At 33.4% G+C, this 23,931-nt stretch overlaps 2 protein-coding genes across 4 annotated transcripts; both read right to left on the bottom strand.

Annotated features, from left to right (window-relative positions):
• LOC105155988 (sm-like protein LSM36B) lies at positions 5,585–8,931 on the bottom strand. Of its 2 annotated transcripts, none has more exons than XM_011071991.2 (4): positions 8,749–8,931; positions 8,483–8,617; positions 6,120–6,233; positions 5,585–6,020 (listed from the first exon to the last, which is right to left on the bottom strand). In XM_011071991.2, exons 2-4 carry the CDS (start codon positions 8,592–8,594, stop codon positions 5,974–5,976), a joined length of 273 nt encoding a protein of 90 aa, XP_011070293.1. In that variant the 5' UTR covers positions 8,595–8,617; positions 8,749–8,931; the 3' UTR covers positions 5,585–5,973. The 2 variants fall into 2 exon arrangements, with proteins under 2 accessions (XP_011070293.1, XP_011070291.1); XM_011071989.2 differs by having other exon boundaries at positions 8,483–8,614; positions 8,749–8,930.
• Positions 12,488–21,969, bottom strand: LOC105155987 (novel plant SNARE 11). Of its 2 annotated transcripts, XM_011071988.2 has the most exons (11): positions 21,520–21,969; positions 21,172–21,264; positions 19,389–19,482; positions 19,250–19,287; positions 15,769–15,851; positions 14,803–14,882; positions 14,546–14,602; positions 14,362–14,454; positions 14,200–14,274; positions 12,838–12,953; positions 12,488–12,747 (listed from the first exon to the last, which is right to left on the bottom strand). In XM_011071988.2, exons 1-10 carry the CDS (start codon positions 21,579–21,581, stop codon positions 12,864–12,866), a joined length of 765 nt encoding a protein of 254 aa, XP_011070290.1. In that variant the 5' UTR covers positions 21,582–21,969; the 3' UTR covers positions 12,488–12,747; positions 12,838–12,863. The 2 variants fall into 2 exon arrangements, with proteins under 2 accessions (XP_011070290.1, XP_011070289.1); XM_011071987.2 differs by having other exon boundaries at positions 12,488–12,953.

Raw genomic sequence — 23,931 nt, 5'->3', positions numbered from 1 at the left:
TGTTGTGACGTCGATCTCGAGTCCTCCCTGTACTTGTGGTAATATCCTTGCGCCTTCGTTGCTTGAGTTCAAGGACCTGTTGACATGTAGTAATCATCCACGCTCCTTCTAATTTACTCATATGATTTTCATACATTGCAACAAAGCCCACAAATCACTAATCAACTAATAAAGTTGGATTAAGCATTTGATGACAATTATGAAACCAACTTCATAGAGTTCGATTTGAAATGTTCCAAGTCGAGAGCCCAAGAATGGGTATCGAGGGTTCTATTGGGACTTGCACTAGTATTGCGTCTATATGATGGATGTCGTGTTTCATAGGAGACAAACATATGATGTCTATGCAATTTTAGTGGGTGGTTGAGAAAGGTTATCAAACCGACTGAACTGAATCATGGGGATTAGTCTTATGGAAATCCGTGAGGCTTGATTGGTATGACTTGAACTTTTTCACTCCGATAGCATGAGGTTTAGTCCTCAAACTTAAGGATCCACGCAGTTTCATATATGAGACGGTTGTATCTAGGACTTGGTAAAAGATGATCATATTTTGATGTGGTTATTATAGATCTTGTCAGTACAGTCAAAACATGTATGAAGACTAGTGAGTTCCAAGAGATGATCCGTCGCCTATCATGAGATGATAGCGATCTCTTGTGCATTCTGATGTGTGTTGTGCATTATGGAGTCTGTGACCATAATGGGTGATCAAATAGGAAAGTGTTTTTCTATGTTGATCAAGTGGAGAAACATAATCAGAATATTAAGCATAGATGTTTACTCCAGAATGAGAAACGATGACCAATTCCATGCTCTATACTAAGATTGGGAGATAGCCAATGGAAGGACCGTATCTGTATGGCACTCAGTAGCCATGAACCGTTGCTAGACGACCACTTCTGGTGAGGGTGCTCTCCGATTAAGTGTTGATCGAAAATGATTAATTAAATATGATATAATTAATCTAATGCAAAAATATTTATCAATTAAATTGTGTATTAATACAAACCCAAGTCTAGTTGAGGGTGAACTTACAGATTCACGCAGAACACCATTCAAGAGAGTAATAAAATTAATTATGAATTAATTCTAGAAGAAATAGATTAATTTAAAGAGTTTAAATTTTTTTCGAGAGATTAAATGACGTGACCATTTAAATGGGAGAACCCATGTGATGGGAAGCCCAAGATCCAATTAAATTTGGGTTAGGTTTAATAAATTTGATGAGATCAATGTTAATTGAACTGAATGAATTAATTAATAGGATCAATTAATTAGAGTTTTGACTTGATAATTTAATGAAATTAAATAAATCGAGTTAGACTTAATTATTTGATGAATTAATTAATTGGGCTATGGGCTATGATTTATTTGATAAGATCAAATAAGTTCTATTTGGGCTTTTAAGAATTAATTGGATTAATTCTATGAAGGCCGAGTCTATGGGTTTAATTTATTTTTGAACTACCCACAATATAATAAATATATATATATATATAATATATGTAGCCCTGCTTGAATATATATTTATATGTGATATACATATATATATGAGGTTGTGAGGACGAGGGTTTTGACCTCTCTCTTCTCCCACTCTTTTCGCTCTATTCTTGTTCTTTTTAAACTAGTTTCAAGTTAGAGTAATGTCCTGTTAAATTTGCTATACTAAGTTAATAATATAATAAAATATCTTATACTACATACACTTTACTTCTAGCAAGGTTTGATGTAGACCACCTTGTGGTGTAATGTATGTTCTATGTAGAGGAGATCTCATTGGTCTTTGTGTGAGCATATGGTTGGAAGAGAAATGTTTGAAAAAAGTCTTCAAATCGAAAAGATAAAATTTCGTGATTGCATTTCCATCACTCTGTATTACAATAGCCATTTGTTTTATTTCAAATTTGTTTTATGCTTGTAGAGTGCCAAATACCTGAGATTAAAAAACTAGTTTCCTTTTGATTTAAAATTTAAACATATTTATTTTCATACTTCTATTAAGTTCTTGTCAGGTCCCCGGCCATACTGATTGTTTCATCTTGAAGCAGATCAGGTCTGACAACCTAACCTGAAGGTGAAAAGTGCAGATCCTCGCGCACATGAGCATTTTTTCTTTTGGAAAGGGGTGTTTATGCCTTTTGATAAATATCCTTGATATACCCCTGTGACATTTCAACAATTATTTTCTTTTTGTTAATTATTAATTATAATGAAGTAAGATTATAGAAGAATCATGCTATATAGTAGCACACTTTGCCATGCATGTCATGCTATTCGCATTCTCTATGCATATAAACTCCTACGGTCCTACCAACCTAATTTATTTTCCAACTTTTGTACATACATACATATATATATATATATTGTAAAGTGGATATAAGAAATAATCTAATCAACTATTATAATGATTTGGAGTACAAAACTCCTTAATAAATTACAAACCAGATTATTATAGAAATAATGAATGAATAACAATGAAAAGAAAAAGAAACAAACACTGTAAATATATCGGCTCAAAATTAGCCAGATCCGAACAAGAGCGAACACGGTCACAAAATAGTACCATACCCAACACCAACAGACGATAACGCCACAAAGCCTGAAATCCGACCACAACTCCTATCATTCAAATCTATATTCCACTCAATCACAAAGACCCAACTCAAAATGTTTCACAAAGAAAGAAGAATGCTCAAGAGGTATTTCTCACTTTCAATTGTGTGTATAGAAGGGACTTGGCAAAGGAAGGCTACCATATTTGCCGGTGAAATATAAGGAAGAGATCTCATGGAGATTACAGAGAGAAGAGAAACAGTTGGCACAGTGAAAAAGAGAAAAGAGAGAATGAGAGATAGAGTTAGTTTAGGGTTAGAATATAAGTGTGTGAAGATGGGTCAGTTTAGGGTCGGATCGTGGGCTTCCAAGTGGGCCATTTAATAAAGTCATTTGGGCCACTATTATAACACGCTCCACCTTGAACCAAGACCTTTATTTAAAGGAACAAGGTCCGGAGTTGTTGGATCTAGCATTCTCATCACAGCCTTCGGGCCCGCTCCAGTGTACTTGCAAGAAACTTGTATCTTACCTGCAGCAGTGTTAGTCAGGAGCCCGATGTAAAATCTTTAAACAGTTAGCAAATTTCTCAACAGGCAAACACTTAGTACCCATATCAGCTAGGTTTTCCTCAATTTTAATCTTTTCTAATTTTATAACATCTTTTCCAACAATGTCATGTATGAAATGGTACCTAACATCGATGTGTTTAGTCCTATCATGAAAAAAAGGATTTTTGCAAAATTGTATCGAGGATGACTGTCAGAAAAAACCGTAAGTTTATTTTTGAGAAAATCAATTTCTTTAACCAAACCTTCTAACCAAATTGCCTCTTTAATGACTTCAGTCGTAGCAATATATTCGGCCTCAATTGTAGATAAAGCAACAATATGTTATAGTTGTGATTTTCAACTTATGCATGAGCCACACAAAGTGAAGATGTAAGAAGTGTGGATTTTCTACTATCTTTTTTGTTTGCATAATTAGAATCAACATACCCAACAAGTTGGATATAATCAGAGAATTTAGAGAAAGTTATACCAATATCAACAGAACTACGAAGGTATCTAAGGAGCCATTTTAGGGCCTCCCAATGTGGAGGGGGCCAAGGTTAGACATATACCTGCTGAGACAACTAATGACATAGGCAACCTCGTATTTTCAGAAACCCGACGTCCTCAGGGGATCGGCCAAGTGGGAGTTTAGGGGGATTTACCGCGGAATAAGATAACAGTAATATTGACAGTATAAAGTAAAATTGCAGAATTTAAGAGGAGGGGTTTCGAAAGGATTACCACTACCAGGAGCCGGATTTCAGAGGCGAGGTTACAGAAATAACCTAATCAACTATTACAATAATTTGGAGTACGAAACTCCTTAATAGATTACAAACCAAATTATTACAGAAATAATGAATGAATAACAATGGAAAAAAAAAAAAGAAACAAACGCTGTAAATAAATTGGCTCAGAATCAGCCAGATCCGAACAAGAGGAAACACAGTCACAAAACAGTAAACCCAACACCGACCCACGGTAACGCCACAAAGCCTGAAATCCGACAACAACTCCGATCACTCATATTTATGTTCCACTCGGTGACAAAGACCTAACTTAAAATGTTTCACAAAGAAAGAAGAATGCTCAAGAGGTATTTCTCACTTTCAATTGTGTGTATAGAAGGGGAAGAGAACCCCTATAAATAGGGCCAAGAAGAACAACAGAGAAGGAAGGCCATGGTGAAATGAGATTACAGAGAGAAGAGAAACAGTCGGCACAGTGAAGAAGAGAAAAGAGAGAATGAGAGATAGAGTTAGGTTAAGGTTAGAATATAAGTGAGTGAAGATGGATCGATTTAGGGTCGAGTTGTGGGCTGCCAACTGGGTCGGGTCGTGGACTTCCAAATGAACCATTAAATAAAGTCATTTGGGCCACAAAAATTATAACATATATATATATTAAGAGACGGAGATATATATAGATTGGATTGATTCGCGGATACCCTCACTTTATTTATAATCACAAAACAACTCCCAAATATTCGATTTTCAAATAATGGGGACTTGAGGAGGCAGTTGATATGGGAAGAAAGAAAGTCAAATCATAAGTTTAAAAAAATTACATTAAACTTGCCATCTTAAATGACGTTATTGGAAGCTTGAAAGAGGAGAGGACCATAGAAGACATTAATGAAAGCCAAGGAAAATTACATCTCCAACCCTCCATGGACCTGCTATTTTTAGCACAATACGATGGAACAAAGGTCAAGACCTTAAAGAACCACAACTTACCTTTTATATGCAAATAATATATATACTTCTTCTCATTTTCTGATAATTCTTTCTTTCTTTTTTTAATAGACCAAAGAAAAGACCTTCAAACCTATGATGTAGAACAATTAATATCGAACTCGGGAACTGGATTCTGGAAACCAAAAACTTTATAATGAAAAATACAACAGAAAAGACCCTCCAACCTGAAACAAATTGCAACGGGATTTGATGAAAATCATTCGGCCCTGGAGTCAACAAGATAAACTCAAATGCAAACTTCAAGTTCCATAAAAAAATTAAGGGATTATTACACTGTTTTGACTCAAGTTTGATGTAATTATATATAAATATAAAAAATTAGATCTAATATCCTTGATGTTTGTTTCCATCAACAAATCGAATTCTCTATTAGACAAATGTCACTGAATTTGTTGATATTTGGAAAAAGAAATGAATAAAAATCATATTTATTCCACAATTAACTTATGATTGACTAACCAAACTACCCCTATAAAGATAAAAATATACTTCACATGCATTAATGTGTAAAGTGTATAAGAATAATTTAATTAGAAAGAGATTTTATTTAACCAATAATATATCGATTGAGGACAAATATGAATTTTCATTCAATCTTTTGATAATACAGTAAATTTTGAGCAATGCATGAATCTATTTATTAAACGTAAATAAACATCAAACAAACTAAATGTAATTTTTTAAATTATATAAGATCTATATGTAATTCCACCAAAATTCAAGGGACCTCGATGTAATTATCTTACCAAGTGCAAACTTCAAATTCGATGAAAAAATTAGCTGAGCACTCTCAGACCGCACCGCGGAATGCCCGTGCCACTATGTGAACACACTTTTTAACATGATCCAGACAAACATTTGCCAGTGGATTTCCAATCACATTTTCATTTTGGCGGAGAATCCAAGATCCGGACATGGCTTAAAATAAGAAAGTAGACATCCGTATGTGTGCTCCAGTTCAAATAAGCAAGCAGATCCAACCACATCTATGTCAAATAGAAACTAGCATACCAGTGTGAGTACATAGTAAAACTACAAATACTGCAGATGGTCTTTCGTGAAGAAAACATGATATAATATCTTGGCATCCTTGCTAGATCACAATGCTAAGCCCCTTCTGCCAGGGTTCCCTTCGATGTGCTGATATACAGTACTGCATTTAGAAAAACAAATGAAGTAATAAATTTGAATTCAGACATCACCGAAGCAGTAATATGTCAGATTCTAGGTTTGTCGTCTAACTATTTTTTACCATTATTTCCACGAATAAAGGCATCCCCATATTTGTTCTTCAACTGGCCATTGACGTACTCCTCTGTTTGTTCCATGGCAATATTCATATATCCATCCAGACATGCAAGAATACCTGTAAAAGAAAGTACATACTTTTAGGCTTACTTCAAGTGGGGATGCAGCAATAATCAGCATGAAATTGACTCAACATTTTGCAATTTACTTGAACCTTGCCAAGTTCCCTAAAGAGCAGTGGAAACTGACTGCCTGATTTTGCAATTTACTTTGAACATTGGCAACTTCCTTATTCATTGACTAGAATATCTGATCCACCTTAGTTATCTGAGCAATTCGTGGAAGAATGATCATATCACATTCAGAGTTTCATGGACTGAAATCGCACTTTAAATGTTAATCAAGAACCTCATGATTAATAACTAGGACCTGATAAGTCAAACACCTCAGTTTGAGGGCATGGGATTAACATCACAACATACAAGGACATGTTAGATTCCACTTGTTTATATATAAACAACATTCTTTCCATTTTCTACTATTTGAAAATGACCAGCCGATTTGTTTTACCATATTTTTCGCAGAAATATCACTTATGTTTATTTGTATCATTTCCATTATAAATCTCAATAACATTTTGACTCCAACTCTATAAAAGAAGTTTGCTAAGTAACCAGGCACACTTTGTCTTTCCAAACATAGTTAAAAAAGTATCATTCTTGGAAATGCAGGTTTTTTCAAGCATGAATATGTAAACCTAACACATCTCCATCGCACTAAATCACATTTTCATTTGTTAATGAAAACCAAGTAAAACTATATAAACTCTGAAATGCTGGGTTTTGGAAATAGCTGCTGAAAGTAAAACAGTTTGTTGGTATCTGACTAGAAAAGAAGTCAGAGTATTGTTAACACTATAACCAGGCTACCACCAAAGAATTTATTAGACATCATAGTGATATACCAATACACACAGAAGCAATGTTAAACTAGACATTATGTAAGGTGATGATTAAATCATCCTCTGTTACTAAATCAAAGTGCATGATATTCAATCACATCAAATTATCTACACAGCAGATGAGAACTCACACACACACACACACACGCACAGAGAGTGAGGAGAAGGAACAAGTATTGTGATATCTTCAGGAGAATAATGTAAAGGGCTTCTTCATATGCTCATCTTTTAAATTTAGGCAAAAGAAAGTAAAACTGCTGAAAAAACAGTTTTGCATGCTTCCAGTAGGGTACTTGGAGGGAACTTCATACAAGCTCTATATCATATCTGTATCACATATTCAGACAACATTTTCTACCCAAAATTACGCCTAACCATCTCCAAAGATGAGTTCAAAACCTGAACTAGGTCACATCCAGTTAACCCCAGCAGCGTCTGAAAGTAGTCCTCTACACTGGATTCACTTGGTTCTTTAGTTTCAAAATGACCTTTTATCGTTGTCTGCAAGATATGACTCTTATTCATATTAACCAGAGTCCATTTTCCTAGTCAAATGCAAGACAATGGTTATTTCGCTTAAGGCAAACCTTTTTATTAAGTAACATTATTCAAAGGCACCAAAGGGGCCAGATCCCAAGACCATATTAACGAAAATGTACATTAAAGTTTAAACCACTTACTCCCTGGAAAGTTCAGAACATAATCAGCTCCAGAACAATCCAAAGCATATTTTCCTTGTACCACCAGAAACAACTTCCTCACCATTACCAACTAACCTTAAGACTGATCCTACCACCATACACCAATAGTCCCATGCTCTCTTTCCATGAATCGTGGCAACTGTCCTCTATTCACCCACTTATTTGAACAAACAACTCTACAATGACCGTATCGATTGAAAACTTACATGCAGTTAAGGCATCACTGCTCTAACTTTGGGTGGTTTGGCAATTTCATTACTGTCGACTCTTTGCAAGAGATCCCCGTCAGATTTGAAGTCTTTGCTGACACAGGGTAATTGGGTTTTGTTAGATAAGTTTCACTCTTCTCATAAATGGCAATAGTATGCACATGAATCACTACGAGCCAAGCCACTTAACATCTCAAACACCAGAATAGATGTTAGCATATATACAACAGAATTTGTTGCTAAATCTTCACTAAATAAAACCATTTTTTGTAAAAATTAATCAAAACAAGAAAATGACAAAAGTTACAGGTATAGTAGGTATAAAACAAAAGTGAACTGCACTAGAGATCTGCCATCTCAACAGGAGTAGAGACTGACATGCCAACATTCACCAGGGTGTGCCAAAATTTCAATAAAGTAACAGAAGATATGAATAAGAAGCACTATATAACATAGAATAGGAAAAAGAGAGGCAAAAAGCGTGAATGCAAGTGACCTCTATAGTCAACCCCCGAATTCAATTTGACTACTACAGGTCGACCACGTATTGATTTGAGAAAATCAGCAGGTGTTTTCGTGGTTGACGGTTTCTCTGCTGCTCCACTCATTATTCGAGTTAATTATCCAACTGCTTCCGAATTTAAATTGAAAAAACAAGAAACAATTAGCACAAACTCGCCAAAACATTGAATGATCAAAGTATCTGATACAGTTTCAACAAAATAAATAAATAAATAAACTCGCTGTATACAGAGGATTCACCTGAGTCAAGTAGACAAGACAAACTTCCCGGAAGCGGGCGGCGAAGCGACGAGGGAGGGGGCGGCGGGGACGGGAATTTGGGAACAAGAAAATTGGGGCCGTTCGACAGTTTGGGAGAAAATGATTTAGGGTTTGTGAATTTCGACTTCTCAACTTCCAATTTTCAAAGAGCCAACATAACAACACTAACTATAAGAATGCAACTGTAAGTTAGGTCCTCATTGACTAAATTGCATTTTTGGTCCCACAAAGAAGGGCCGGTGTCCATTTTGGTCCAATCATTTATGAAAATTCATTTTTTGTTTCAAAACATTAAGAAAAGTTGTAAATTTGGTCCAATTAGCAACTTTCTATTAATTTCTAACGAAAAGTTGCAATAGCCGTTAGTTTGTCAACTAACTCAATTTTTTGATCTTATTGCAGGTGGGGTGATGAATTGGAGAGAAATCTAGTGCCAAAATGAGACCCAGCTCTCCTTTTTTTGTAATTTTTTTATTTTTGTGTTTCTTTATAATAATTTTTAATGTAAGAAAATAGGAATATCTCGACCTGTTTTTCTTATATAAAATGTTGTGATTTTGTGCCTGAAATAAAAGTGCAGAAAAAGAATATGTATGATTTTCAATATCATCCACAAAACATAGCAACATAATCAATATACAAAGCAACATGCCCATTTTTATATTTTTTCATAACAATTTCTAATGTAAGGAAACAAGAATATCTCAGCATACTTTTTTCTTATAATAAAAATATTGAATGAAAGTGCAGAAAATATAAACTGATACAAAAAAAGAGTATGTGTGATTTTCAATATTATCTACAAAACAGAGCAACATGCTCAATACACAAAGCAATAGGCCCATTTTTATATTTTTTTTCACAACAATTTGTAATGATAGGAAATAGGCAAATTTCAACCTGTTTGTCTTAGAATAAAATGTTGTGATATTGTACCTGAAATGAAAGTGCAGAAAACATAGATTGGTCCAAAATAAGAGTATCCATGATTTTCAATATTATCAACAAAATAGAGCAAAATGCTCAATTCACAAAGCAACATGCTTTACATTTTATTGTATTTTCCATGTTTTGTGTATTGAGCATTTTGCTCTGTTTTGTCAATAATATTGGAAAGTATAGATACTCTTTTTTTCCACTAATCTATCTTTTCTGCACTTTAATTTCAGATACAACATCACAATATTTTATTATAAGAAAAACATGTTGAAATATTCCTATTTTTCTATATTATAAATTATTATAAAAAAAATATAAAAATAAAGAAAGTACAAACAAGGGAGAGAGGGGACTCATTTTTCTTCAATTCATCAATCCATGTACAGCAAAGCCAAAAAAATGAGTCAAAATTTGGATTGTTATAGACAAGAAAGAGGAATAAGAAAACTTTAATCGTCTATCCCTTTTGTGCATTGATTGAACCAAAAACAAGTTGACAAATTAACGGCAATTTGCAACATTTCGTTAAAAGTTAATGAAAAATTGTTAATGGGATCAACTTTATAATTTTTCTTAATGTTTCAGGATCAATAAATTATGGGACCAAAAAGGACATCGACTCTTCTTTATGTGACTAAATATACAATTTAGCGCGTCCTTTTTCTTTTTGAGGTCAAGTTTTCATCAATTCATTTATAAAACGAAATACATTTATAAAACGAAATACATTTATAGATAATTTAAAATTTGTAATATTAAAATATATTTTTAATACTAGCATGTGCCAAGGCACGGGAGGAAAAAAAATACATTTATAAATAATTAAAAATTTGAAATATAAAAGTAAAGTAACAGCAAATAATCTAAAAATAAAATTAAAGTATTTATTAACTAATTATTTAAAATAATAAGTCAATTTTTTGAATAAAAAAATCCGCGCTTTAAAATAAATAACGAATATGTGCTTCAAAATAAAAACAAATAAGATAATAATTACTAAGAAAATATAAAATTGGTTTTATTTCATTATATGGAAAAATAATTAAAATTCAAAAAAGGCTACCATAAAGTAAATATGCGCTTTAAGAATAAATAAATTAAAATTATAGATAATTTAAACTTTAAAATAGAATGAGTATATAAATAGATTTTACAGCTTTGTAATCACGAAGTGATTCTGCCTAAAATGATTAGATTTTTTTACATAAAAACTGATAATTATAAAGAAAAATTATTATATTATCAATATATATCTATATATATTAATCTATATTTTTTCTTATATCTAATTATATCTATATACATAATATTCAAATATTTTAGTTAATTATGTATCAAATATTACGTAATCATATAAGTTATATTATTTTATACGAAAGATTATATATTATAGGGTAAATTACAATGATATCTCCTGAGTTTTGGCATAATTACGAATATTTGCTCGTCTGAAAAATAGCAACTACCCCCTAATGTTTGATGAAATTATGTAATCTTTGATGGAGGTATGAAATTGTTAACTATGCTCTTACTGTATTTTATTAAAAAAATATAAAAAAAAAATCAGACAGAGTGGATGAAAAAATTTAAAAAAATATTAAAATAATTATGCATTTAGTCTATAGAAAAAATAGAAAATTTTAAATATAAATAAAATTATAAATTTTAATCTACAAGGGGATTTTGATCCGTTCATCACAAAAAAATGAAAATATAATCGAGACTAACGGAGTGGACAATTGTTAGATGACCGTTAAAATTAGGAGGTATTGTGTAATTTTCAAAACAATGAGAATGTATTCGTAATTATGCCAAATCTCAGGAGAAGTCGTTGTAATTTACCCTATATTATATTATGGCGACATATAAAATTTTATGGCTATATTATAATTTCGTATGATTAGATATAATGAAAAATAATTGAATTATATTATTGATATTTCGAATCAAAGAAATTTTTATTCGTCAGATATATAGATAAGTGCTAATATGTATATAGATATATAAACTTGTTAAATTCTATCGACAGAATAGAGCTTATTGAGGCGATCTACATCTGCGCATACGTGGCCCTGTATGAATAGCTTCAATAATTTTATTATATATATTATATATGTATATAGTTTTACCACAATTTTGATTTCATACTGCACATTATAAATTGATATTATATTTTACACACTATAAATTATGATACCCATGAGTTAAGATTTAGCTATACAAATACTCACTACTTTAAAAGATTATAAGTAAGCTCCTTAATGTTGTAATTGTAATTTATATTGACAAGAGGCAAAAGCTTATGCAAACACCTCTCAGGAAAATTACATGGACATCCTCTCATGTGTGTACTTACAAGAGTTTATTTATTTAATTTTGTCTAAGTTAATGGAGATACATTGTTTTGTTTGTTATTAAAGATGAAATCATTATGCTGGTTTGTTTCAGGTCTATATGGGTGAAATGACAATTCTACCCTCAAGCAAGCCAATTGATTGATTGATTGATTTGAAATGGGTTTTGCAGCAAGAGCTGGAAAAGTGAGTTCTTTCTTTCTCCAGAAAGGTAAAGATGATGTTATGTCAACAGTGCGACCCATATTGCTATCCAACATGAATACACAGACAAACATTTTCCAGCAGAAACAACTGCTGTTGTAGGGTCCAAGTAATTTCTATATTTCAAACGGAATTCCCGCATATGGAATGGACCATCATATTCATATCTAGTGCACCCAATTGAATCACAGTTCAAATTGAAACAAACAAATTCAATCGCATTTGAGAGTGAATATTCCTCCAAGATAGCATATGATATGAGTCAGTTTATAAATACATGAATAACCAACCTTATAGAAGAAGAATACCAGCCGCATATACATCAAATACACCTCATCCAAATGGAAAAGAATCCAAACTTTGAAAATATATAGGTCAATATAAATGCACAGTTTCCCCAGTATCCATTTCGATGTGATACAAACATGGGTGGCATGACATTGTTTGATGGCTACAGATCATCGTGCTGATAGAATTTTATCTGTCAAAACCTTACTTTGGTTAACATGGATGCCACCAGTACTGTGCCAACCAAAATTTTCATCCAACCAAAAGCCAGATAATTTGTAACCTCGATGAAATCTGATTGAGCACTCCTCAATCAGAACTCCATAGTAATTTCCGGGCTGGAGCTGGAGGAGCTAACCCTGGTATATCTCGAATATCTTTGTTATTTGGGTTCACTATCTGAAAATTTTAATTAGATCAGTATCTCAGAAAAAACTCAGTCAGTAATGAACTAGTAATCTGAGCAAGGAAAAGAAATCAATTCCCTTTGCCAAACATTTCCTGACAATTAAGACAAGTAAAAGAATTCAAGAAAATAGAACCGATCATTATGAACTATGTGATAATGCAATGTCAATCAGTCCCAAAGTCTAATATCATCACATAGAAGAAAATAACAATGATCTGCTAGGCTCACTGATCCAGTTGTTTGTCAGATTTCACTAGCCGTAGTACATACAATTGGGAACACCCTACTTTTACATTAAAGCTGAAATAGCACTGCGAGGAGCAGCAGCTTCTCATGCGTTGCAGGCTAGGTAGTCTAAGACTGAAAATGGCATATCTCGAGAAGCAAGGAGAATATTTTGTAGTTTGTACCCAAAGTCATAGTAGCTGTTTGCAAACATAAGTTGAATATGATAAAATGTCGTAAAACGTAATTCCTACAAAGCAATCAACCTGAAGGCCTTGAACTACATTCAAATGGTGTTTTTAGTGTTAGAGGTGGTGGGATATTGGCCTAAAACATAGGCAACCAGTTCTACGTTTCAGTGCTGAGAGCTAAAACAAATCAGTTGATAAGTATTGCTCTAGCGTATACCATGGCAACTATTCAGTGATGTAATGATTGTCCAGATTTCACACCCACAAAAACAAAGAGACCACATCTCTCTCCTTAATCTTCAATTTGATTTCATATTACCCAAGCTCCTCCTTCTGCATTTCTATCTCCACATTTTTTTCCATAATTATTCAGCCTCATTACTGCTGCCTTTACACAGGATTTCAGATTTTCCAAGTTTTCTCAAATACATGGAGGTTAGCTTCGGACATGTGCCTCGTTATTGCTAGACGATGGCTCAAAACTTAAACAGAAGTCACAGTCTTCTTATACTAATAAATTTCATACTCAATGAAACCATATATGACATGAAGAAACTGCAAAAAAGGCTCAACTTAATATACACCAGATAAAAGTATGGAAGCCTTAAAGTTTACATTTTGTTTGCAAGAGAACATAATCAGGACCACCTGAATTTGTTTGTTAGTAGAATGAGTTAAAGTTGGATGACCGTATACTGTTGACTACGCCTACAGGTGATTCCAAAGAGTATGTTTCTGCTATAGCATATGTTGCCTATTGTAAGAACAGCAATTAAATCAGAAACTAAATAACAAATTGAAAAGCACTGGAACATCTGACCTTTACTATAATGATAGCTATGACACCCATCACTATAAGGAAAAGAAGGGCCATGATGCACCGATCAGTTGCAACCTAATTAAGAAACCACAGTAAGCGAACATGTATAATGACAAGAACTACATATACAAGAGGAGAAGGATGTTTGTTATAGATATTGACCTGCCTACCGATTTCCTTGACAAGCTGTGAGGCCCTCTTGAGCGAAAAATGGATGGAATCCAGCTCGTTAACGATTCTACTCATTTGTTCAGTCTGAAAATACATGAATATGGGAAAATTATTGTCATCTCAGATCTAAGAAATTTCTGGGCAGCTTTAGCCTCTTCTGGTCCAAAACACACACCTGAGCTTTGAGAGCTGCGGCAGTCTCTGTTCCAACATCAATGGTGTCAAGGACAACCTATCACACAGAGAGCATTCATGGATTATTTTTTAGACTCCCAAGAAACAACACCTAACATAAGTTAAACAATAAGAAAATGGAATAGAGAATTTGCCTTCAGGTAATATTATTATCGCAGAAAATTTACGATCGCACAAAGAGACGTGACAGATTGTCCTAGGTAACTTTAATCTTTGTATGCATCAAAATATACAGACCTTTTTTGCTCTGTCAATTGCTTGATCAGTCTCGTCCATCATCCGATTTCCATGATCCATTAGCTGCTGATTTGACATATCTGCAATATCACATATGCCCCAAATGTTTGAGTGAAACAGAATCAACAAAGCACGTTGAATATTGTAGCACAACTGTCAAGTTTCTCCAGATTTTAAATATAAGGATTCAAATCAAGTTCATAACAGGGTCCATGCTACCATTCAATAGCATAAACCAGAAGAGAATGGGATTCTGCTTACAGTTCTAAATGACAGCTTTAGTTGGAGATAAGGTTAGCTCCTTGGATCTCATGCAAGTTGTAGTGAAAATAGAGGGGAATGGAAGTAGAACTTCAACAAGAAACAATCCAGAAGGAATTGAAGAAGTCGGAAAGATAGTGACAGATATTTTGTTTCACCACCTAGCTGAGAAGTTGGAAATCCGATTTAATGTAAACATGGATCGAATGTTAAGAGTAAGATTCTTTCACTCTTTTTGGTGCAGCCTTCCAAAATCAACTAACCATAATTATTTCTCTTCCTTACCTTTGACCACTTCAAAATTACAGCAGAAGACTTTTAGTCAGCATAAAAGCTTCATACATGTCAGAGACTACCTCTTTTACCTTGACAGAGTTAGGTCAGCAGCATGGGATGCTTTTATTGAAGTAAATCACGATAGACAGGCTTTAAGTGAGTAAGTCATTCTAGCTCTAGTTTGACTTCCAACTGTTCTCAGATGCACTGATTATGATCTATTCAACTTTTCTGCTCCTTCTTGGAGCCATCCTCATTTAGCTAGCACGAATTAGTACAAGGACAGGAGCAAATGCAAATCATCACAATTCCCTTTTCATAAACCAATTCTAGGCATATTAGAGACCTCTTAAAACTACCATATATTGCCAATCAACATTAAACATGAAAGTATTACAAATCTTCTTTCTTTAGATGAAAGTTGCTTACTCGAAGCAAGCAGCACATTCTCTTCTGCAAATCCTTCACCTGGACCCTCAAAGACATCCACTCGTTTGTTTTGACTTGCATACCTACAGCATAACCAAGGAAGTTCGTAATTTCCAAGCCATGAAGAATCATGACTTAATAAGTCAGGTATTGACTTCAAGATAGCTAGCTGACGTTGCTTATCTTGCATCCTTATTTCGAATAATCAAATATGCGTTAGGCAAGATGATAACATTGCATTTGAAAGTTCTGTATGTAGTTGATAGCTGAATATAGAAGAAACATTTGACATATCATGACCAGGTTTATTATGTATGCATTGGCATATCATGTGGATATGATATTATCAATTCACGTGCCAAGCCTTGATCCTTTCAGCTGGGTTGTGCAGATGCCAGATGTCTAGGAAATGAACTAGTCTAAGTATTGATATATTTTTCAATTCATCTGGTATCTTGATTCATTGACTTTGCTTCATCTCAACAAATTGGAGGTGGAGTGTGGTTGTGAAAATTCTAAAACTAGATCGAGCCCTATGTCATATATAGATTAACAAACAACACCATTTCATGAACACTTAACTAGAAGAAAAGAAGAGAGATCGATTTCGTTCTTATTGATAATATTGCCACCAAGCATATGGTATGTCTTGAAGTTGATTGCACAACTCCTTTCACCTTGCTCCTTCAATCACCCATCTCTAGGGTTATTCGACAAAGGCCTAAACCTTTCTTATTTACAATAAATTGACTTCTTCCCCCAGCTTTTTCATTAATACTTTCTATAATGTCTAGCATGCCAACAGGGCCCATTGAATTTAAACTCCCTCAATCATAATCCCCAATCCTATTCTCAATATTGACTCCCTCATCTAACTTGCCTATATACCCAATTCTGATTGCTCACAATAGTGATTTTAGAATATTTTCCAATAATATTTCTCCAAGACCAGTAAGTTTCACCAATGACACATTACATAAAAGCAGCTTTCTATTTTATCCTAACCAAGCTTAATCCTAGGCATAATTGATCCTAACTTTCAGTAAACCCATTAGTACAATACATTTTATGATTTCTAACCTCCACCATTCTCCAGAGGCTCAAATTACACTCTGCATAATCTTACTCTTAATTATTATGAGTACTTGTTTTGAGAATAATCTCTAAAAATTAACTCTAGACTTGTTCCCCTCCTAGTCTCATCCAAAAAAAATAACATTAAGAAAAAGCATGTATCGTGATAATTTCATACATAATGTTGTTTGTCAAACATCAATAACTAAAATATATACAAACTTAAGACGAAGCTTTCGAGGTAATATTGGAGTAACAGGCAACTCCAGAGACTCCCCACCCTTTATGTTCTAAGCCACCAGTAGCAAGAATAGGATGCTCCAAAAACAACCTAAAAGAAAGTTCCACCATGCACCTTACCACACCCACACGTCCTCATAAACCCACCAGCAAGACTCTCTACATTGCTCTAGCCGAGTTATGCACGACCACTTGCTAACCATCTTATGTTTGCTTTGTGATTTACAAGTTCCTACCACCTGGAGTTTTCTGTATGAACTTTTTCTGCAAGAGTATGAACCAGATCTGCCTTTCATCATTCTTAGGCTTCTTCCAGTCACCAAATCACAAGGCCTTTCCAGCACATTAACAGTCAAGACCAAAAAAAATGTGCCTACTTTTCTAGAAATAATTATAGTGAAATTTGTCATTTACTGATTCACAAGTTAAATTTCACCCAGACATGAAAGCTCACTAAAACTAAAAGAAAATTAAGAAAGGATGAGCGAAATCTACCATTTACGTTGTAAATAGCAATTATATGTTAAAATTTTTTATAAACTAAAAAGGATTTTGAGACGTTTCTAAAATCTGCAATTCATTCAGACTTTTATGATTCATGTATGACTTTGTGTTTCCTGGAGCATCTTGTAGCCTTTCAGGTGTTAAAACTGAAGTGATATAAGCTCAGACCCGAAGTTCGTTTTATGAAGCTTGACTAAAACCCTAGTTATTGTCTTTGCTCAACCTTTCACAAAGGATAAGAATCTTTATGGTGTTGCATAATCTGAATATACTTTAAATCTTCATAAGGAGCTTACTTTACAAGTCCAAAGCCTAAAAATTTGAATCTCAAATTTAATTATCTTGATAATAGTAAAAACCATTCATCCAGTCGTAGTGAAAAGACTGAGGAACAAAGGATTAACAGCTTCTGAAACAAATTGCTAATCCAAAATATGACACTAAATATCATAGAATAATAACCTTACGCTAATTTAAATTTTTATGTAAAGAGAAGCTAGTGATGCAAAAGGTGGTTTAGGAAAGCAGTCGTGCAGATGATTATTTGAAGCTTTAGCCAACTAAATCTATAATACCTTACCCATTTTGCAGCTGAATTTCCCCTTCTCCCTTGTGTAACAGTTTTGAGTTTGATGTTTAATGAAATATAATAATATCATAACAAAGTTGATGTGCTTTCTTGTCATATGGTCTACTAAGTTTTCAACCAATCTTTGATCAAAGTTCTCATTAATCGTCCCCATAGTCATTTATCATAAAAACAATCGTTTTGAACAGAATAATTTCAGGTATCAGGCTCAGTTTGGCAATCACTTATTAAATTCTTATGAGCTAACAGCATTGATCAGTCAGTTGCTAAATAAATCTCAAATGAATTCATTTAAGTTAGCATTCTTAAAGTACATCCAAATTAACTTTTGCTAGTACCTCTTAATAGTAGCTCAGGCAGTCACAGTGGAATAATAATTATTAGTGTTTCAGAATTGGTTTAATGCAATTCGTTCTTGACCTGGCCTCAGCAGAAGCATGTTTAATCTAAAATAATTTACTCCTAACATGCTCTATGTGGAGTCCATTGTCGCAAACTATATTCTGGTGGTTATTCCAGCCAAACTTATACCAACGAAAATAAGTGTAAAGATTCTCCAATATGCAGCATCATGCAAATGCATAAAAATGAGAGGCCCCCAATGACCGCAGGTTGGTATTTTGGTTAATCGAGCTTAACTTGTAACTGCTATGGCTGCTCTCTCATATTTAATCAACACCAGCTGACATCAATCACCTAACTCTTTTATCATGAAAAGAAATAATGCCGGTAAAATTAGCACATATAACCTAAAAAGAAATTGCCTTTCAAGTAATCGGAATTGGAAAGACAACACACATGCACATGAATTAACTACTGCTAAAATTGGAAATATAGGTCTTGAAAGGTACAAGAATTAGGATAAGTTCACTTACTGCAGGTGCACTTACATGCAGTTTGTTTGAAGGTTTCAGACAGATAATTTCACTTAGTACAAACACAAATAAATAGGGCATAGAAACATTAAATAGTCAAGGGCAAATGAACAAATACACTGATGCAGTAAATTATAACAACCAATCAAATATAGCATACAAGATGCTCCATCATCCAATTAGAGACAAAGGGACTTACTGCTTTTTGAGAGCAACATAGGAGTTCAACTCTTTGATCTGCGCAAGAAGGCAGCGAAATGTAAGAAAACCTAACAGAAAGAAAGTAGGTCGTTTGTAGCACCTAAGATGAGCAGTGAATTGCATCAAGTAGAGCTGACCATTGATTGCTTCTTCTCATTGAGCATCTTGCTTGTATCAGGGTCATTTTTGTAGTCTGTCTCCTTTAACTCTCGGTCAAACTCTTTAATAAGCCTGCAGAGAAAGAAGTGCTTTTCATACCTCACACATTTGAAATTTATGGTTCCATATATGAGTGTGTGCATGTGCAAACATGTGTCTGCATGCATGGGGATTGTTTTGACAGAGAAAGAGAGAAACAAAACATTGTCTGTTGAATCAAATGAGGTTGCTACAAGAAATTAATAGTCAGTCTTCTCTACAAGCTGAAAAATAACCTAATGGATCCCTCCGCAGTTTTGTATCTTTTATCTTTAGGAACAATAGTTTTCAGTTTGCTAACCTGAATCAAGATGTGCAATGCATCGTCCTTTGAGAGTTCAATGCTTCTTTAAACTAGATATGCAAATCTAGATGCAAAGTTGTTACACGTTAATACAGAAAACAACTTTTCTTGTTACCTCTCCTGCAATTTTCTTGGATTTAATAAATACTGGGAGTTCGAGCAAAAAAGAAGAAGTTATACAGAATTCCAAACATAAGAGAGTCCGAAACCTAATATCAAAGCTATGATTGAGATAGTTCTTTGTGGCGGTTTAGGAAACTGGCTTTGAAGATGAGAGTGTTCTAAAAGTTAATTGGGAAGTTTTGGAACATAATATTCTTGAATTAGTGGGATCACATCAAAACTTTTTATGATTGGAATATGCAACTATTATATATACATATAATATATATATATATAATTGGTTTAATAACAGTACTTCAGTAGCAACTATTAGAATTTTTTTTAAAAGTTTCTTGAAAGGAGGTCAGCAAAGGGGAATATGTTTTCTCTGTTCTGTTTATGGAAAAGAAAAAAGCCAAATAAAAAATGGCTCTGAACATAATTCAAGCTTTCCATGACGAATGTATCTCATTTCAGTGTTATTACCAGGTCAACTTACACCACTGTCATTTGATACCTCAAAGGCTCAAAAGCATGACATCCCATCTGTAAAGAGTCATTATATACAAAACGAATTCAATGATGTCGCATTTAACAAATGGCTCAAAAAAACTCTTACTCAAACCATGAGATTCCAAGATCATTCCAGTTGAACCATTTTGCATTCTCACCAAGCTCTAATTTGTCTTAAGTTCAGCATAAAAGGAAGAAATTCTTTCAACAATCCAAATATTTAGTTCTAGAGATTTTTAACATCCATGATAAGGGTTAGGTCTTTTTCCGATATTTCTCTACTTTCATGTACAAATTTTCCACCATTCTAGCAAATATAGTGGGCATTACATACATTAAAATGGTAGGAGTTGTGAGTTGGTGGTGATTCTTTAAGGTTTTCACTAAGTCCTAATGAAAGTAATTACCACTCCCTTCAGAATGCCACATCTGACATTGGTTCGGTCAAGTCAAAGTTGATTGTCCCTATTTTATTGATTATAGATGTAAACCTTGTCGAATATTTATGATACTGCAGGAGACAATATTCTAGACTTTGCTTCTGGTATCCCTTGGAAAAAATGTCGAATGTATCTAATTGGGCAAAATGATGATATATAAAGAAGAATAATTTAATTCTAAAGAGCATTCAGTTTTAACATTTATCAACCTTTCTAATCTGATGTACAAAAATCACCAAGTGTTACCATGCAAGCAGTTCAAGATCTAATTCAAACACACACTGATATCTTCACAAAACAGGCCTGAACAGCGTCTCAGTCCGAAAAGACAACAAACAAAAATCCAATGACCAAATCAAATACCTCTTACATTCACGCATCTTGTCAGTCAGCTCCTCCAGCTGCCTGCTCTGCCTATTGGGTTCCTTGATTTTCTCCAACTTTTGGAATCCATTCCTTCATTATCAATCGAGGACATAATCAATACATCAAACGCTAAAACACACAAATCTCCAATTCATTACCTTTGGCTGAAAAATCTTTCGCGCATTGGTATGCAACACACACACACAGGTGTATCTATATATATATATATATATATATATATATGTCGATACACACAACACAACGTCACGCATACATTCACATTGTCGCCTCGTCGAAAACTAAAACGACAAAGAACCAAAAACCCAGAAAAACAAAAAGACTCACGAAAGCGCTCGAAAGATATCCGAAATCTGGCCCTCGATCTCCGCCAGCTCCTCGCTCGCCATTCCTCCAGAGAGTCAAAAATCCAAATACGATTCAAAGATCTTCAAAAAACTCTCTTCTCACAAATTATCACCGGAATAGATTAAACCGAAATCTTTTTCATTCCGATTGGAAAAACGTCAAGAGGAATCAATCAACCGCAGCAACAGCGGCAGAATTGCGGACGGAAGCAATGTGGGTCTGGTGGTGGATGGATCTGGTTGAGTTCTTGACCGAGAGACGCCTCTGGGGTGGGCTGTGCTATGAGCTGGCGCTCTCGTGATTTACAAACATTTCAATCATTGTTTAAATTTCTTCCTCACATCAAAAATAAAAAAAATGCTAACAAATCACATACTAATTTTGTACCATCTCTTGGTCTCAAGTTTTTGACGTGTGTTTGGGCATTGGGGCTAAGGAAGGGACATCATGTAAAGCGACATGCATACCAATTATTTGTCGGAAAAATTACGTTGACGGTCCTTTAAATTATGTTAAATTATACAAATATTTTTCATATTTTATAAAATTATAGTTACGCTCTTTTAGATGTGTTAGTGTAATATTTTTTAAAAAGTATTTGTGTAAATCTTGTATTTGAATAAGAAAAGTTGTAATTACAATTATAACATTGGGGAGTATAACTGTAATTTTGTCAAAAATAGGGGAATTTTGTGTATTTTGATCTAATATTAGGAAATGTCAATATAATTTATTCTTGTTTGTTCGGGGCTGACCTTCAATATTCCAATATTAAAAACTCTAATTTAAATTGATATAGAGTTTTGTAAGAAAGTTTAAAATTAAATTTCTTACATACTTTTATGTTATTTTATTTTGAAATAGTAATTAGGGGATAATTGTATTATAATTATGATATTAAATTAGAGTTGGTTCTGGAACAAAAAAGGTTTTTTGGATTAATTACATTAAAAAATGCATTCAAAAATATGAAATTATGTTTTTTTTTTAAAATAACTTTTATAATTCACACGCCCTCCGATAATATTTCATTTAAAACCGTATCCTTCACTTAGATACTTGGATAAAAAAATATTGAAATCGGTGTAAATTTTTAATTTTACACCCCATTTAATATTCAATATTTTTTTAAATACTCCGCCTAGTATCATAGGATTGGAACATTGAAGAAAATATTTCTCAATCGCACTGTGGAAAAGAACAATCGTAGTGATATTTGAGACAAGATGATAATAAATTCGTGCAGATTATTTTTTTGCTGTCGTACATAGTTTCTCCCGTTGACGTATTCCACATACTAAAAATTATATTAAATCCTTAAATAAGTGACAAAGATCTCAAATGGGCTTAAACATCGAGCTATTATTGTCAGGTGCAACCTTCCCTGTGCGCTAGCGTTGGTAGTATCATAATTAGCTATTTCAAATACCTCTTTAGACATGAAGATAAATTTTGTTTTATTTTAAAAAATACAGAAAGATAAATTGCTATTATTCTTTTATAAAATGATAATTTACTCACAATATCACAGGGAAATAAATTACATTAAATCCTTAAATAAGTGACAAAGATCTCAAAATGGGCTTAAACATCGAGCTACAAATGTTAGGCGCAACCTCCCCTATGCGGTAACGTTGGTAGTATTATAATTAGCTATTTCACATCCTGACAAGCTTCCATGGTGATAAACTCCAGCAAGACTCTATCATTTCAAAATTTGAGGAAAAAAAAATTGATAAAAATTTGATGAAAACATCCCAAAAATTTGAAGCTTATTGAATTCTCTCTTCTACATAGTTAAAAAATTTGAAATGAATGCAACTCTTAAAAAATATAGGGAGGTAAAATCATTTTATCGTTAAAAAAACAAAGAGGTAAAACTGCTATTATTTTATTATTGGGGATAATTTGCTCATTTGTAATATCACTGAACAGACACAACTCTTATTGACATTAACAAATTTGACATGAATGTGTAACTCTTTTTTTATTTCCTTTATGGATTTAAAAATGGTGACCTGCTATCATATTAGTGGCATATTATTGATAAAAGAGTTTAGATTATTTACTTTTTAAGGACAGTGATATTTAGTCTTTATTATAGCATGTTCAGTTATTAATTCCAAAAGATGTACCCTATCATTATTTTATTCATGAAATAAAATATGATTTTAAATATGAGTAATGACATGGTTTTCAACTTTTCAGTTTGAATTAGTTTTTTTTTTTTTTTTTAATTTCCTATCGAGTTGTCTTTTTGTATGAGGTTGTAAGGAAGTAACAAATTTAATAATACAAAAATAAATTATATGCTTCAATACATCATAATTTGGGTGAAATTATGCGTTCAGGAACTGCGTACCATTGTGACTAATTATTGCAAAAAAAAGA

This window comes from Sesamum indicum, linkage group LG2, assembly GCF_000512975.1.
Source record: "Sesamum indicum cultivar Zhongzhi No. 13 linkage group LG2, S_indicum_v1.0, whole genome shotgun sequence".
NCBI lineage: Eukaryota > Viridiplantae > Streptophyta > Magnoliopsida > Lamiales > Pedaliaceae > Sesamum > Sesamum indicum.
This window is presented reverse-complemented; position numbering and strand designations above follow the sequence as displayed.

Coding starts and splice junctions, on each gene's coding strand:
- LOC105155987 (XM_011071987.2), bottom strand. CDS start 21,581: ATGGCGAGCGAGGAGCTGGCGGAGATCGAGGGCCAGATTTCGGATATC. Junction 19,483..21,171: donor AAGATGCGTGAATGTAAGAG/GTATTTGATTTG, acceptor CTTTCTCTGCAG/GCTTATTAAAGAGTTTGACC. Junction 12,954..14,199: donor TAGCTATCATTATAGTAAAG/GTCAGATGTTCC, acceptor TAAAATTTTCAG/ATAGTGAACCCAAATAACAA.
- LOC105155988 (XM_011071991.2), bottom strand. CDS start 8,594: ATGAGTGGAGCAGCAGAGAAACCGTCAACCACGAAAACACCTGCTGAT. Junction 6,234..8,482: donor TTCGGGGGTTGACTATAGAG/GTCACTTGCATT, acceptor TTTCTTTTACAG/GTATTCTTGCATGTCTGGAT. Junction 6,021..6,119: donor CTTTATTCGTGGAAATAATG/GTAAAAAATAGT, acceptor TTCTAAATGCAG/TACTGTATATCAGCACATCG.